The sequence below is a fragment of the Pelophylax lessonae genome, assembly GCF_965119305.1.
Source record: "Pelophylax lessonae genome assembly, chromosome: 7".
Lineage (NCBI taxonomy): Eukaryota > Metazoa > Chordata > Amphibia > Anura > Ranidae > Pelophylax > Pelophylax lessonae.
The window spans coordinates 164439582-164457544 of NC_138774.1; the positions used below are offsets into that span (position 1 = coordinate 164439582).

Here is a 17963-nt window from a genome sequence, read left to right on the forward strand (position 1 = left end):
TGATTTGTTATGACTGGTTAAGAAAGCAGAGAAAAGTTACCTGACAGAATCTTTTACAAATCATTGTTTTGTGTTATGATGGAGATCCTCTGCACAGTGCTGAGGTATTACACATCTACCTGACAAGTCCTACATATTATGGAAACTTTTCTTTAAAGTCAATGCAACTGAGAGTAAAATATAGTGCAGTATATATCAAAGCAACCATTCCTCTGTGCTATTATACTGTATACAAGTCTTTGAAAGAGATTTTTACCTAGAGCTTAAAGTTATGTTATAGTGAATTGCACATTTTACGGAACACACAAGGGTCAAAGCACTCTGAGATCATGACTGACACATTTTCATTGCGTGTCAGCGTATCAAGATTTAGTGCTTTAACTCTTGGGATTTTCTAATTCTGCTGCTCAGTTTGATATTTTCTTTTAACTTCTTTGTTTTAGCTCGAGGATGTGTTTAAATTAACGGCCTGATCAATTCAATATAGTTTATGTAAAACTAGAAACTGGAACTTATGTATCAAAAGATGTTTTTAAATATCTTAGTTATATATCTAGTGCTGGGAAATGGTTTAGTATCTCTCCTTAGGCTATTCTGTAACCTTTTTTTTTTTTTTTTTTCAATGTGGTTGTACCGTAAGAGTTTTAAAATGTATATGAAAATAAGTATCATTAAATTAACTGCAATTTTTATTTTTTTTTAAGGAAAATTGACTGAGATCGTACCATAAAGACTACAACATTTTTTTATTTTCCTGAAAGCATTTACAATATAATAACATAAATCAATAAATAATGCAGAAGAACCATTTTATTAAGACATTTTTCTAGCTTTTTGTCTAACATTTCACTAAACTGTGTAGGAAACGGCCATACATATTTTGGGTTGATTTTTTTTTTTTTTTTAAAGGAGTAGAATGTTCAAGTTGACCTGTAAAGTTGTGTTCGTGTTATTCGCTCAATGATGCACAAGGGGAATTCATATTTTTCTTTATAATTCGCCTGAACAGCCAAATGGACACAACATTACTGGGCTAAATTGATGGTTAATCAAATCAGCCCCATGAATAAAAGGTTGTAACCTGAGTAGATAAATTGACCTATGTATTGCATGTGTATATACACATGTCTACCATGTGTAGCTAGGTTCTGTTATTTACTTATATTATGCCTGTGAAGGTTCTTATTTAACCAGGTCATAATATTGATAGTAGAAGTTAGTCACTTTCAGCTGAATTTGTAGCTCATCCAAGTCACTTCTTTAGTTCTAATGGGTGCCAGGAATATAGCCCAAGGTGATTGTAACCTGTATTCGAATGACAGAATTGGCTTGGATATGCTGCGAAATGTGTTCCCCATTCAAAAAAAGTTTAGTTGATTGTTTGTGTAACTACTACTAGCTATTTACTTGCAAGTAATGCCACCTGCCTGTTCTACCCTGTCTCTGGCCAACTTACTGTGCGTATTAGCTAGAGGCAGGACTGATGAGCTCAAAAAGGTAAATCAGATTTTTCTAACCTTTATGTCATACTAGTAACTAAGCCATTTACTTATGTTACAATTTGAAAGGTAAGTCAAAGTTAGGATTGTTCATTCCAGAAGTGACAGCTAAGCCTATCATGTTTTTTATGTGACATAGTATTGGAATTTTAGTATCTCAATAAACGACAAGTATATTAATACACTCCACAGTCTGTATTGTTACAGTTGTTCTAATCATAATCTTATATACTTAACATTATATTCTGCTTCTTCAATTTAGACATCCTGGAAACATTATTGTGGTCATAAAAACATATGTCATGCTGCTATATCTTGTTATTAACTATCATAATTTTTTAACAAATGTGCCATGTTTGTGGATAAATGCTTGTAGCTTGAAAAGCATTGTCCTGATTTATAAAACGCTAGACTAAGATGCAAGAAAATTGCCTAAATAAAATGTTACCAGTGCCGGCAGTTGATACATAAGTTCCAGAAAGTTGACATTTTTATGTGTAACATTAGGCCTATTAAAGCACTGAACTAGTCACTACTTAATTTCTTAAGCAGTGTCTCAGATCTTTAGGTAAAAAAATATATTTATATATATATAACCTGAAATAATTATGGTTGTTTTCTTTTCTTCCATGCCTAAATGTTGCATTCATTATGTTTATCTCAAAGGAAAGACAGAGGATACACTTCAGGTATAGGCTTTACCATTATTAGGAAGAACCCAAAAGACATTGTTAGTTATCAGGCTGTCCGTAATAACATATAACAGCATTACTAACAATAACAGCATAAACATGTTAAAGTAACACTCAGTAATTTAAAAGTGCATTCACTCTACACGCACAATAAATTAAATGTAGATACACAGTGATCTCCTTTACATGATAGTAAGACAGTTTTTAAATTTTTTTTCATCTCCAAATTAAACCGAGGCATCAATTTATAATTTGTTTTAAAAAAAAATTACCCCTGACAGCTTGAGTGATTTTAGTGAGACAAATAGCAACTAGCTACAACGAAGACGAGACAGTGGGAAAGTGTTACTCACAAGAGAGTGAACGCACCTTTAAAAATGCATATAGACCATCTGAGGCCCTGTAGAGTGCTTATAATCAATGGCTTTTATAGAACGTGTTCTTTACAAGAGTACATTTTCTTACATGAGATAATCTTATCTTGTGGCCAGTTTAAGATTTTTTTTTTTTTCAAGCAAAGCATTAGCATTTTAGTTTGCATTGTTGTGAGACTCAGAATGTTCCATAAGGCACTGAAGGAAAAAAAATCAGTTCTTTCTAGTAAAAGTTCTTTGCACCATCAGCAATTTGTGTCATTCCAGACACCAAGGAAAGTGTATAACTGGCTCAGGTGGTCAGGATGTAGGAGGAAGCCTCATTTTCAAATTTTAACCCAATCACTTGGCTCTTCTGGATATCTGCAAAAAATATTGTTATATTTACTTTGAATGCAATAAAATACATCTGTCATGATTTCCAACTGTGGAGGGCTAGACCTGAAATAAGACTTTGCAGGCACTGTTTTAGCATCATTGGCATAGGAATAATCGAATGTTAACCTAGAGAAAAAACAGTTTAACCGCTTTACGCCCGCCCGTCGCAGTTATACTGCGGCAGGCAGCCGCTCCTAGGCACACCAACGTAGCTATACGTCCGTCACGCGCAGGAGGCTAGGGGGAAGCTCGTCAGTGGGGATGCTGATGCAGTGGGCAGGCAGTGGGCAGGCGGCTCCGATTGCCTCCTGACACCCACGATCGTTCCCCGCTGAGAGAGAAGAACAATCAGCTGTTGTAAACACAGCTGATCGTTCTTCTCCCTGGAATGATCAAAGAGCCCCTGTGATCCTTCTAAATAGGAACACAGGTCTCTATCGTTATTTCACAAGCCACGCTCCCCCACAGTTAGAATCACTCCCCTAGGCTCACATTTAACCCCTTGATCACCCACACTGTTAACCCCTTACCTGACAGTGTCATTATTACAGTAACAGTGCATATTTTTAGCACTGATTACTGTAGTAATGGTACTGGTCCCCCAAAAGTGTCAAAGATGTCAGTCAGGGGTCCGATCTGTGTGCCGCAATGTCGCAGTCCCGCAAAAAAATCTCAGATCGCTGCCATTACTAGTAAAAAAAAAAACAATAAAAATTACAAATCTTTCCCATAGTTAGTAGATGCAATAACTTCTTATTGTGATTTTTTTTTTACCAAAAATATGTAGCAAAAAACAAATTGGTCTAAAATGTTAAAAAATTTTGATTTTGAAATTTTTTGGGAATGTTATATAGCAAAATGTGAAAAATATTGTTTTTTTTTCAGAATTGTCACTCTTTTTTTGTTAATAGCGCAAAAAATAAAAATTGCACAGGTGATCAAATACCACCAAAAGAAAGCTCTATTTGTGAGAATTTTATTTAGGTACAGCATTGCACGGCCTTGCAATTGTCCTTTAAAGTAATGCAGTGCCGAATCGCAAATATGGCCTGGTCATTAAGGGGGGCAAATCCTTCCGGTCCAGAAGTGGTTAAATATAAACATTTCTTTTTTTTTTTACCACATTCACTAAGCTGCTATAGGATAATTTCCTTTAGCAAAGTAACCTAAACTTAAAACTGATAGCACAAGATGGTGGCCCTACAGAGGTGGAGCATGTCTTCTTTCCTTTGTCTTAGGTGTATCAATATTTCAGTGGCCAAGTCTACTGGCTTTGGCTAATTCATAAACAATCTGTTATTTACAAAGTAGCCTCTGCCTAATTTATTTTTCTTTTTTTCACTCTGATCTGAAAAAAAAGAAAACTTGAAATGAAAGCACCAAATCACTGCTAAGAGGTCCCAGATACAACTTAATTACAATAAAGGTCAGAGGGAGAATTCAAAAAGTAGCCAACACGTTTCAGGGATCCATGAGCACTCCCTTCATCATAGCTTAAAAGACAACAATGTGATTAGACTAGAAGTGAACTGGACCTTTAATGTTATTTTTTTCCAGTGTGATTGAAAGCACAGGCCTTGTCAGCAGCTAGTTTGACTTTTATTGGAATAAAGTTTTATCTGGACCTCTGGACCAGTAGTGTGGCACTTCAATTTCATTTTTTTTTTAATTACACTACAAGCCAAGGAGATAGTGGAGATCCTCTGTGGATATCTTCTGCATGCCCAGGAACTAGATCTTTTTACATCAACATCAATACTTTAAGATAGCAATACCAGTGGAATAACCCTATGGGTCCAACAATATTTTTCCACTTGCATCAACTGTATGAAAGGAAAGAAGGAAAGGAGGAAAAATAAGGATAAATAATCAAAATCTGCGTGCTCTGACCTATATGGTGTTTTGTAGCCCTATTCTTCTGCGCTTCAGTCAATCAATATTTTTTGCCCACTGAATGTAAAAAAATAGCATTATATTGTATAATAAAAATAAACACACATATAAATTAGCAAATCATTAAAACAACCAAAACCTAAGATATTGCATAGTAAATCACTTCATGTATCTAAGTCATACCCTTAAATCTTAACACTTTCCGTTCCATAGACATTGTAACCTTCTCTGTAAGTAGCATAATTCTGAGTGCTGGTTGCAGGAGGAGGTTTAAAGTTTTGTGTGTTCTTTGTCAGTTTCATTCTTTTGGATTCTGCTCGTGATTTGTAGCAGAATTCTATCAAAGCCACCATCATGGCTAGTCCAAGACCTCCAACAAGAATATAGAATACCCCTGCAACATTACTGAGGCTCAGGGCACTTGTCTTGTCCTAAGAGAAATGAACAACTTTGTTAGTTTCATAGGATACTTGGAAAATTATTGTAATGTTTTTTTTACAGCATCCCTAACCTCAGAACCCAGTGTTTAAAGACCTTGTTTTCCTCTTCTAACACTAACATCACAGTAAACAAAAAAGCAGTACCTTATATTCAAAACTTGGCTTTTTATGTTGCTTTTACTTTTTCTAGCTACATCTTGGATATTCTTCATGCATATATGTACTCTTTGAAGACTTCCACTACAATATCCTGTAACATAATTCCTGATAATGTAACATAATAAACTACAGCACTATAACTCAAAAGGCATTATACTTTTGCTGAAGTATTGCAAATATAAATCTGAAATACGTAGCTCTACCTAGCCTGGTAACGCTCTTGTATATGTATTACTAATTTACATATATCAGCAATCTAATGTGTCCTTTGCTTATTGAGTCTTGGCTTATCTGAGACTATATCAACTCATTGCTGTGCTTTAACTCTTTCATGCTTTAACATAACCCCAAATAAATAAATAGCTCATGGTTGTCTAATTCAGCAAAACCCTATCAATGTTAATACACTGGAGGACTTTTACATGTATATTACTATGTATAAAACTCTATGTCACTTGATCGAGATTATTGGAAGTTAATCTTTCAGAGTATTTAGCATTAATTTCAGCCATATTACTGATAAGCTACCGTAATACAGTTCTTTGCATTATGCCATAATCTTTTTCACGCAGATTGAAAACTTTAAAAAAGATAGCTGGTGTTAATCCGGATATACCCTAGAAATGCTAAGTCTTTAATACATCTTAATTCTTCTGAAATGTATTCATTTTGTGCCAGAGAATCTATTACTCAAAACATAACATGTCTAAAAAAAGGAAACATTGATTTAATTTTGCCAAAATACGTTAGAGTGTATTCATTAAATCACTTAAGGAGTGACCAACAATGAAATTTTAGTGGTCATTCAGTGAGTGCTTTAATAAAGAAGTCACAAAAAAAAAGGATTGTAGTGCTTTTGCTGAAACGCTTCTAAGCAACGGTACAGACTACCTAGAAAGCAGCATAAATGAGTGAATGTACATAAAGTATGAATGCTGAATGGAGTGATCTACTGACACCATCTATTAATAATGGTAATTTAAATGATATGACTACGTGGAAATAATATATATGCTAAATTTCATGAATCTTCTGGCTCTAACTAACATTAGAAAGTTGATTAAAATAAAATAGTATTATGTAAGTGTTATTGTAAAAAAAATAGTTTATTTAAAGGGAAATAACCAATTTAGCAAAAATGATATAAATTAAATGTGAATAAAGCAATTAAATGACCAAGATAGGCTATCCGCCTGGCAAAGGCAATATGAGTATTGCAAGAAGCTGTTATATTGTCAGAAAACATATTCACTGTGCTATTAAAGTGTTTAACTGTAATTGTTCCTGGTTGTATTTTTAGTAAAATATAATTGCTTAGTACAGAAGTCTTCAGGTACTGTTGATAAGTGGGACCTCACCTGGGTAGATCTACTATGATCTTGCGCTGTTTAGAAAGAGAAAGATAAGTATGGCTGTGCCTCATAAATACAAGGTATCAATCCCCACAATAACTAAGAGCTCAAAGCTTAGCAGCAAAATCGAAATGCAAAGTAATGCATGGGCTTTAAGCTTCTAATTAAATATTTGTGTGGGGCATATGATTTTGATGCTGACATTTTAACATTGACATGACTTGGTGAAGAAACTTGTATGAACTGGCATACATTAAAATGAGTATCAGCCCTATAGTTCAGGTAAAGTTAATAATCAGTTAATAGTTTGGATGATAATGTTGTTTTGAAAGCTTTGGGTGAAAATATTGTGTTGAAACTAAACCATGGTCAGGTAGACCAACTGAAATTTCAGCCACAACTGCCAGGAAAATTGTTCGGGATGCAAAGAAAAACCCACAAATAAATTCAGGTGAAATACAGGACTCTCTGAAAACATGTGGTGTGGCTGTTTCAAGATGCACAATAAGGAGGCACTTGAAGAAAGATGGGCTGCATGGTAGAGTCGCCAGAAGAAAGCCATTACTACACAAATGCCACAAAGTATCCTGCTTACAATATGCCAAACAGCACAGAGACAAACCTCAACCCTTCTGGCACAAAGTAATTTAGAGTGATGAGACCAAAATGGAGCTTTTTGGCCGCAACCATAAATGCTACATTTGGAGATGAGTCAACAAGGCCTATGATGAAAGGTACACCATTCCTACTGTGAAACACGGAGGTGGATCGATGATGTTTTAGGGGTGTGTGAGCTACAAAAGGCACAGAAAATGTGGTCAGAATTGATGGCAAGATGAATGCAGAATGTTATCAAAAAATACTGGAGGAAAATTTGCATTCATCAGCCCGGTAGCTGTGCATGGGATGTACTTGGACATTCCAACATGACAATGATCCTAAACACAAGGCCAAGTCGACCTGTCATTGGCTACAGCAGAATAAAGTGAAGGTTCTGGAGTGGCCATCTCAGTCTCCTGATCTCTGGGGAGATGTCAAAAGTGCAGTTCATGCAAGACAGCCCAATAATTTACAGGAATTTGAGGCTTTTTGCCAGGAAGAATGAGCTTTACTATCTGATAAGATAAAGAGCCTCATCCACAAATACCTTAAAAGACTTCAAGCTGTCATTGATGTTAAAGGGGGCAATACACGGTATTAAGAATTGGGGTATGTAAACTTTTGTTTAGGGTCATTTGGGTAGTTTCTGTTGTCATTATAATTTAAAAAGAGTAAACACAGTTGATTAATAATAAATTGCTTCAGCCAAACACTAACCATGAGTGAAAGAAAAGCTTTTGTGTTATCATTCATATTCTCAGAAAAATGGGCAAGAAATCATAAATTCTGCCAGGGTATGTAAACTTATGAGCACAACTGTACCTCACTTTGGCACAGGAGGGAAAACCAGTCTCTGGATCCTATTGGAAATTCGGATACTGAGATGTTGTAGAGTGGACTGATGTTGAAATCTGAAGTGTCTTGCAACATTAGTATCTTTATCGCAGTTAATATTTAAAATGAGATCTCGTAACCTGTCGCAAAGGTGTCTAATTGTATATTACATATTTTGTTTGGCAATTCAGTAACTGTTTAATCTCATAGATGTTATTGTTGGAACACAATTCAATGATTTGAGGTTCCCCTGTATGACGACAGCTGGCACAACCAGTGGCATTACATTAAAAAAAAAACCTGTAGTATGTAGCCAAGTACATTTCAATTTCTCAGATACAAAAAAACTGGTAGAAATTGAGCTTCCTATTGTTTTAGCTTCTAGCAACAAATTTGACTCCCTGTGAGAAAATTGTTTTGTAAACTGGATCTCCATGAAGAATGGGTAGTACTTTGAAAAAATATGTTTCATTTTATGATTTTGTTGACTGTACTGTGTTGAAAAAACAATCACTGTAGAATCAAAGTCATAGTCTTTTCTTCTGCACTCTCTATATATTAACAGCAAGTTATCTTTATTTAGTAATTATTTCATCACATTTGTATTTTTTGTTATTTTTTTTTCAATTAATTTGGTATTTTAGGTGAACTTTATACTGTATCATATTAAATCACTCAGTTTCTGCTATATCAATATCACATTATTTTGCTGCCATTTTCACTTTTACTTAGATCACTTTCTTTTTCCTCTACCCATTCACATCATTCCAATTAGTGGGTTTTTATTCGCACTCCCTTGGTCATGACACAGTGAGGTAGATTTACTGAAACTGGTGCACTCAGAATCTAGTACAGCTGTGCGGGTTAGCCAATCAACTTCTAACTTCCGCTTGTTCAATTAAGCTTTGACAATAAAACATGTAAGATTTTTTCAATGCAGAGTTTTCACTATCTAGTTTTAGTAAATAACCCCCACTGTTCACTTTCTCTGATGATGTAGATATAGTCCTTTTTTGGCTCTAGGCTCACTACCCTATGATTAAGCTCATGTGGCAGAGCAAAATATGTCAGGGGCATGGCTTTGATGAAGACTCATGGATTGAGGCCATTTGCAAGTCCACATTAGGTTGCAGTTTGGCCTCCCCAGCTTGCGCAGCATTCATATTCTAGCACCAATGTCCCTGTCATATGTTAAGCAATTACGAAATAGCAGTAAACCAATATGGTCCCTGAAAGTTTTCTTTCTCTGTAAACCTGTTCCCTGTTGAGAGGACAGAATCCGGAATCTGTGCTAGTTCTATGTAAAAATACAATTAACGTTTTTTTTTTTTTACTAATATCTGGAATAAATAGGGTTTAGTTACATCTCTCTAAAGTCCATCTTTAATTTACAATCAAGCTTAAGGTCAGAAGTCAAGGGCTTAAGTTTAAGGCTAAGATAAATGTTAAGGTTAGTGAAATGTATTTTTTAGTTTTAAGAGCAGGTCAACTGCTAAGGGTTCAGTTTATGTTTTAGGGTAGGTGTTACTGGGTTAGGTTAGAATTTAGGCTAAATGATAATTCCTAAAAAGGATATAGGGGTCCATTTATGAAAAAAACACTGTAAGGATGTCACAGAATGTTAGAATATATGCCTAATATGTTTATTTCCTATGACCTTCAGCTCCATCTACCTAGCTGGACTTGAGAAGCTGGGCACAATGCTGGTCGGTTTCACACACTTCTAGTGACTTTCCCACTTATGTGTACTTTACTATCTATCTATCTATCTATCTATCTATCTATCTATCTATCTATCTATCTATCTATCTATCTATCTATCTATCTATCTATCTATCTATCTATCTATCTATCTATCTATCTATCTATCTATCTATCTATCTATCTATCTACAGACATCTAGGGCTTGGTTTAGGCAAATAGACTATTCATTTTGCAAGGGAATTTCACTTTGTTAGAAAATATACCCTTAGCTTGGTGTGGTGTACTTTTTGTATAATTTAATGTATAATTTACTTGACTGTTTAATCATGAATAAACTGGAATGTAACTGTATACATAGCCAAGATCGCAGACCCCATCAAACAATTTATTGAAAGTAGGGATGAGCTGGGTGAGTGAACCTGAACTCTAGCTGTTCAAGATTTTGATGTTTGCCAAAAGAGTGAACTAAATTGCCAGATTTGGTCAGTTCTTCCACCTAAAGTCTTTGTCTTTATTCATTTAGTGGTTTTTAGTGGATTTAATTTCATTTAGTGGTGGTAATACTACTTTCACTAAATAAAGCTTCCTGGCCCACCTGCTGGCCTGTTTCCTATAACAAACAAGCCAGCGGGTATCCCAAGTGACATCACTGACCAAATATGGTTTTGACTATATTCGGTTGATGACAGTCAGGTTTTCCAGCACTGTTGTTTACATTCCGGCAACACCAATGGACTGCCAGTTGTGGCAAAAGTCTAACAGGAGAGGACCACCACATGCAGGTCATGTATCTGTTGGCAGGACATTTGGTCATCATTTATCGTGACTGATGATGGATCTATATCACTGAACATTGTGACAGATGATGGGACACCCATAGTTGGGTGTCGGTTTTCCAGTTTTTCTTCAGGAACAAAAACACATACTGGTAAGATTACTGTCTTTTGACCAAAATGAACCTAAAGAATGACTGTGGTAGTAGCATTAGAGAAGGGGTTGATGTCCATGGTTATATGTACTCCATGAAGAAATGCTAAATGCCAGAGTCAAACAAATGAGTGAAGTGAGAAAGATTTGACAGGTTTTCAAAAGTACAACATCCTGATTGTGCAGTGTAACAGTTCTTTATTATTTCCCTTTAAATAAATTACTTTATATAGCACACTGTCCCTACATGTAAAGTTACAATAGAAAATGTCTGAAAAAAAAATTGGAAATGTATAGTAAGTACTTTTTGAAACCATCCAGTGTGATCCATAACCTATGCTGGGATGTGCTACTTATCAGCCATTAGTAAATCTTGCCTATTCAGTCTGGCATGATATAAGTCTTGCTGATCCCTATGTTATTAATATTTTACAACTGTGTTAAAAAGAATTTGTGTGCATGAACGGTGAGTCAAAATGGGACTTCTATTCAATTCAAAAGACCTTCTGCGACTGACCTTACTTCCGGAGTCCTTGGCTCCACATTCACCCTTATCGTACCACCATTTGTTTTTCAGCTTGTCTAAGATGCCTTGTTCACTGAGTTTCAATACTGCAAGGTTTACGGGAGTTCTTCACGTGGGAAATAACATAAATAACATTATATTATGTTATTTTATGTTATTCAAGCTTAACACTATTTTCATACTATACAAAGCGATAAAGCAGGGACCCTGGACACAAAGATCTTGAACTGCAGGCAACCTGAATATCACCTTAGTTTTAACACTACAAGTGACACTAAATTACCAGGTCCTGCCTATATCGCTTTGAGTAATCGGCACACACTGTTAAAAGGATAACAATGACAAAACTAAATTGGCAACAGGTTTTAAATTTCATATTACTATATTGATTTGGAATTCAGCAGTAACCTTTCTGAATAAAGAGGAACTCTTTGGGATAACTTTTCCACTGAGATTTAATGAGCAATGTGAATAAAACAGTGGACATAAAGATAACATAAGCCAGGTTTCTTTTTATGTGTAGGTGTTCTGTGACCTAATGTACACTTTGTAAAGGATGGATAGATTACCTACTCTGTTCAAATAATGAGTGAGGAACGGATAGTTTTTTTTTTTTTTTAACCTGGGCAACAAAAAACAAATCCTCTTTAGAGGTGGGGCAGCAGATGGATACTCTAAAATATCAGTGACAGATGGTAATTAACTTTTCGTGAAGATTACAGTGGTTTTACTATCTATAAACCTGAAAGCGTTTTAGTGCATTTTCTTGCAGAAAGTGTTTCATTGAGTTGAATTGAGAAGCAGCATTCGACTTTAGATCATGTTAGCGAAGCATTTAAATGTTATATGTCTATACTAGAAAGAGCTCGGCAGCCCCACTGACTTCCATGCAATAGAACAAATTAAAATGAAGTCATAAGGGACTAACACACATACCTAAATTTACTACACCACATTTGTTTATTAAATACTCAAGACATAAACCAGTAGATGGGACTTTTAAGCTGCACTAAATTATACTTTGAAAAAAGATACTAGCTATTGCACATATACAGTGCATGTACAGTACATATATACCCATATTCAGGTGTCCTATTATTACCCGGTTTCTATGCATTGCTAGATATTAATACTCTAAAAGTAAAATTATAGAGAATACACATTCCATCCATTAGCCCTATTATAGACTGGGAAAGGGAACAATAGCTTGATATGTTTCACAAAAACATGCTTAATCAGAGAAAAATATAACAAGTAATAGACAAGATATCTAAAAGAAGACAGGCTGTAGCCTCCATGAACTTTTGGCTCCTCATTTCAAGAGAAAAATTGTGTCCTGCATGACAGACTGAGGATGGGGAAAAACACTTTCCACAGGTTGAATCCAGGACTCTATTTTACACTTGATATGTTCTTAAAGGTGAAGTATAATCAAAGCTATTTTTGCTGTACTTCTCTTATGGATCACAGGAGTGCAGGTCCTTCTACACTCCTGTGACCCCTTTTCAGTTGACAGGGGGCTGAGAGCGGGGGACTGACAATCCCTAGCTCTCTGTTCACAGAATTCTCAGAACATAGTAATCAGCGGTCTTTGATCGCTCAGTTCTCAGTCTTAGAGGTGGCAGGGGACAGATGCAGCATTGGATCGATGCTGCATCCACTTAGCTGAGCATGTATATATATATATATATATATATATATATATATATACACAGTATCTCACAAAAATGAGTACACCCCTCACATTTTTGTAAATATTTTATTATATTGTTTCATGTGACAACACTGAAGATATAAAACTTTGCTACAATGTAAAGTAGTGAGTTTACAGCTTGTATAACAGTGTAAATTTGCTGCCCCCTTAAATAACTCAATACACAGCCATTAATATATAAACCGCTGGCAACAAAAGTGAGTACATCCCTAAGTAAAAATGTCCAAATTGGGCCCAATTAGCCATTTTCCCTCCCGGTGTCATGTAACTCGTTAGTGTTATAAGGTCCCAGGTGTGAATGGGGAGTGGGTGTGTTAAATTTTGGTGTTATCGCTCTCACTCTTATACTGGTCACTGGAAGTTCAGCATGACACCTCATGGCAAAGAACTCTCTGAGGATCTAAAAAATAATTGTTGCTCTACATAAAGATGGCCTAGGCTATAAGAAGATTGCCAAGACCCTGAAACTGAGCTACAGCATGGTGGCCAAGACAATACAGCGGTTTAACAGGACAGGTTCCACTCAGAACAGGGCTCGCCATGGTCGACAAAAGAAGTTGAGTGCACATGCTCAGCATCATATCCAGAGGATGTCTTTGAGAAATAGATGTATGAGTGCTGCCAGCATTGCTACAGAGGTTGAAGGGGTGGGGGGTCAGCCTGTCAAGGCTCAGACCATACACCGCACACTGCATCAAATTGGTCTGCATGGTTGTCATCCCAGAAGGAAACCTCTTCTAAAGATGATGCACAAGAAAGTCTGCAAAGAGCTTGCTGAAGACAAGCAGACTAAGGACATGGATTACTGGAACCATGTCCTGTGGTCTGATGAGACAAAGATAAAATTATTTGGTTCAGATGTGTTAAGTGTGTGTGGCGGCAACCAGGTGAGGAGTACAAAGACAAGTGTGTCTTGCCTACAGTCAAGCATGGTGGTGGAAATGTCATGGTCTGGGGCTGCATGAATGCTGCCAGCACTGGGGAGCTACAGTTCATTGAGGGAACCATGAATGCCAACATGTACTGTGACATATTGAAGAAGAGCATGATCCATTCCCTTCGGTGACTGGGCTGCAGGGCAGTATTCCAACATGATAAAGACCCCAAACACACCTCCAGGACAACCACTGCCTTGCTAAAGAAGCTGAGGGTAAAGGTGATGGACTGCCCAAGCATGTCTCCAGACCTAAACCCTATTGAGCATCTGTGGGGCATCCTCAAATGGAAGGTGGAGGAGCTCAAGGTCTCTAACATCCACCAGCTCGTCATGGAAGAGTGGAAGAGGACTCCAGTTGCAACCTGTGAAGCTCTGTTGAACTCCATGCCCAAGAGGGTTAAGGCAGTGCTGGAAAATAATGGTCGCCACACAAAATATTGACACTTTTGGCCCAGTTTGGAAATGTTGTGTTTTCACTTTTGTTGCCAGCGGTTTAGACATTAATGGCTGTGTGTTGAGTTATTTTGAGGGGACAACAAGTTTTCACTGTTATACAAGTTGTACACTCACTACTTTGCATTGTAGCAAAGTGTCAATTCTTCAGCGTTGTCACATGAAAAGATATAATAAAATATTTACAACAATGTGAGGGGTGTACTCAGTTTTGTGAGATACTGTGTATATATATATATATATATATATATATATACATTTTTTAGGCATCCACTCGATCCAATGCTGCATCCACTTAGGTGAGTATGTATATATATATATATATATATATATATATATATATATATATATATATAATTATATTAATATATATTAATTATTTTCTTTTCTAAATCCCAAACTTCTCTTTTAAATACACTTAAAAATTCCAGTCTACTTGTTCTTGTTTTGTGTATTTCCATGTAACAAATTGGTTGTCCTTGATTCTAGGGTTCATGACTGTGTTCAAAAACTGAACATACAGTAGTTGTACTACTTTTCAGAAGCATATTTCCATTTCCTTTGCTCCCTTGCTGGTTTATTCCACCTCCAAGTTCAAAGAAAAAATTTTAAGGGGGTATTTGCTAAAACTGGAGCAGACAATATCTGGAACAGCTGTGCAAAGTAACTAAACAGTTTCAGCTTGTTCAGTTAAGCTTCGAAAAGGAAAATGAAAAGCTAGAAGCACAACTGCTTCAGACTCTGCCTTCTCTAATCTTCAAAAATTCCCCTCCTAGTACTTTCTGGTATGGGGCAGCATGGGTCTTGCTTTACCCCTTCCCGCTTGGTGGCACTGGTGCTAGCTAATCAGCAGCTCAGACACCAGTAACATTACATGGAGGTTTGATAAAGAGTGTGTAAGCTGCATTTGGGCTTCCTCTCCTTGCGCCTGGCATTGGAATGGAGTGGTAGGAGAGTGTAAGTTGGGTAACTATGTGCTGCTCTCATGGCTAGCATTACACAGAACATGATGCTTTGCCCTGCATGGATATTAAAGTGGAACTACACTGCATCTGAGAACCACAAACCAAAAAGCTATTTATTTAATTTTAATATTCAAAGCAAACTCACCAATCCATCCATGTCAACATACTTTATTTTGCTAAGAAATAACTTTACCTCCTAGCATTTTTGGCTGTGGCCATCTTGTGTATGGGCAGATAACTAATGTAGCATTTACTTCCCGGAATCCATCTACCTTAGCTCAGGCATGCAGGTAGGAGGGTGTGCTTAGTTCAGAAGACTTCTGGAATGTATGACATTATTTGCTTAGGCCTGAAAACTAGGAAGTAACTGAAGATATGTAAAAAAATAGTTTAAATCAAATAAATATATAATTTCCTATTTATATGATATCGTTTCCTAATTCCTATCTATTTACTAATGCTAGCAACATGAAAATAAAAAGTAGTCAATGTTTGAGAGAATTAAGAGAGTGAAGTTCTGTTTTAATGCATGCTAAAAAATGGGACACTGACAGATAGTTCGTCTTGGTTTCTTTAAAAAGCCAAACAATTACATGTATTAACCTTACTGCAGCATCAATTATACAACCCATAAAATGTTATTCCAGACATCTGGCTATGTGAGCTTACTGCAGATAATATTACAAGTCTGATTCTTTAAATTGCAAAGGATCAGACAGACAAATGATAATACTAATAGATCATGATAGGTAAATTTGTTTTTTTAAAAGTGGTTTGTCTGAGCAAACCACACAGCCAAGTGGGTATATATATATATATATATATATATATATATATATATATATATATTGCTAAAAACTATGCTAGAATAGCACTTTGTCCAGGTGTCGCAACTTATTATTATGTACTTGCAAGCTGTTTTCTTTCGTATATAATGAACTTTTTTTTAAAAGCTATTTCTCACTAACCTTTTGATAAACTTTAGTATGTTGATTTCTAAGTGGAAAAGGCATCCAGAGATATATACCAAACAAATGGCATAAATTTTAAAGCTACTGTGAAAATAATAGACTTTTTCCATTAGTTGCTTAGTTAACATTTGGTCTTTTTCTTGGCTACTGAAATAACAGTCTTGCCGATTACTCTTGACTAAGGTACCCGATTGTGGTGACATTGAGGCTGACCTTGGAGTCACCTCCCCCGCTGCCGCATTCTCCTTTGTCGTACCACCATTTGTTTTTCAATTTGTCCAAGAGTCCTTGCTCATTCAGTTTTAATACTGCCAGGTTAACAGCATTTCTTGAAACGATAAAACATAACTTGTAAGAAAATGTACAAGAGGCTTTTAGGAATAGAGTTGTGCGAATGTCTTTAAATGTGCTTTGCAAACTTTTTGCAATATATTTTTGCCTTTAGAGAAAAATAATTTGCAAAAATTTTTAGTAAAGCTTAAAATATACATTTTATTTACTAGATCATAAATAATTCTTGATGTACCAGCAATTGGTTGTTTTGATAATTTTTCTTTTTTTAAACACATTTTATCTGAATTAAGCAAAAAGAAAAAAAAAATCGCACATCTCTACCAAGGAAATTGTAATATTTAGGAGCACAAAGGACAAATTGTCGAAGAGATTTAAATAAGGTTATAAAATTATAAAACAGCAAAGACTAGTTCAAGTATAATAAGGTGGTTTGTGCTTTGGGATGGGAGTGTTAACCATTTAACTAAAATATGCAGAATGGAGGGGGATAAGGGACCACTGTTCAGACTAATAAACACAAAATTCACATCATGCAAATAACATTCTTCACATACAGTACATCAATCAAATATGGCTTTAACGTGTAAATTAAAAAGCCATTATACTGTAGAAATAAAAGGTAAAATGCAAATAGGAGGGAAAATGTGATAAAAAAAGAAATATACCAATTACCATCTTGCCATGATAAAAGTGTAAACCATGTTACCTCAATTATCCATTAAAAAAAAAAAGTAAAGTAAAACACAACACATCAGGGAAGGTGGAATACTATAACAACACAGATATTGTTATATTATTCCACCCACCTTAATGCTGAGCCTTTTGGTGTTGCCACTCCGTAGCCTTTGGAATCGAGGTTTCCTCCAACTTTCATGGTGTCACATGGCTTTCTTTGCTCAATGTACTCATTCATCGTGGATTCCAGCAAGAAGGCAAACTTTCCTTTAGACTTCCGAACACGAGCCACACCATCGTCTGTGGTTTTAGTAAACACAGATGGTTCTGCAGACTTCATATAAGACCACATTTTCTCATAGACTGCTATTTTAGAACGCTGGTGGTAAAACAGAAAAAAAACGAAGTTTATTGGTCAAATGAAACTTCTATTGTTTTTTCATCTCAATAATGTTCACAAATGAACAAAGATTTAAAAATGACAATGTGCAGGTATTTCATAATAAACATGCAATCAAATTATTCGCTTGGATGCTTTCATTGCAAATATGAAGTATTATAACATAGTCAACATCA

At 35.8% G+C, this 17963-nt stretch overlaps 1 protein-coding gene across 5 annotated transcripts in view; it reads right to left on the reverse strand.

Moving 5' to 3' along the window:
- Positions 1-1695: 1695 nt before the first annotated feature.
- The window catches only part of GRIA3 (glutamate ionotropic receptor AMPA type subunit 3), a 427883-nt gene continuing 411615 nt past the window's right edge, over positions 1696-17963 (reverse strand). The window contains exons 13-16 of one of the 5 annotated variants that reach the window (XM_082263155.1): positions 17519-17766; positions 16632-16746; positions 5020-5267; positions 1696-2928 (exon numbers count right to left, since the gene is read on the reverse strand). In XM_082263155.1, the coding sequence (XP_082119281.1) occupies positions 5022-5267; positions 16632-16746; positions 17519-17766 (609 nt within the window). In that variant the 3' untranslated portion in view covers positions 1696-2928; positions 5020-5021. Of the gene's footprint in view, positions 2929-5019; positions 5268-11024; positions 11485-16631; positions 16747-17518; positions 17767-17963 lie in introns of those variants that run through there. The other 4 variants (XM_082263154.1, XR_014225478.1, XM_082263157.1 and 1 more) reach the window with 4 other exon arrangements.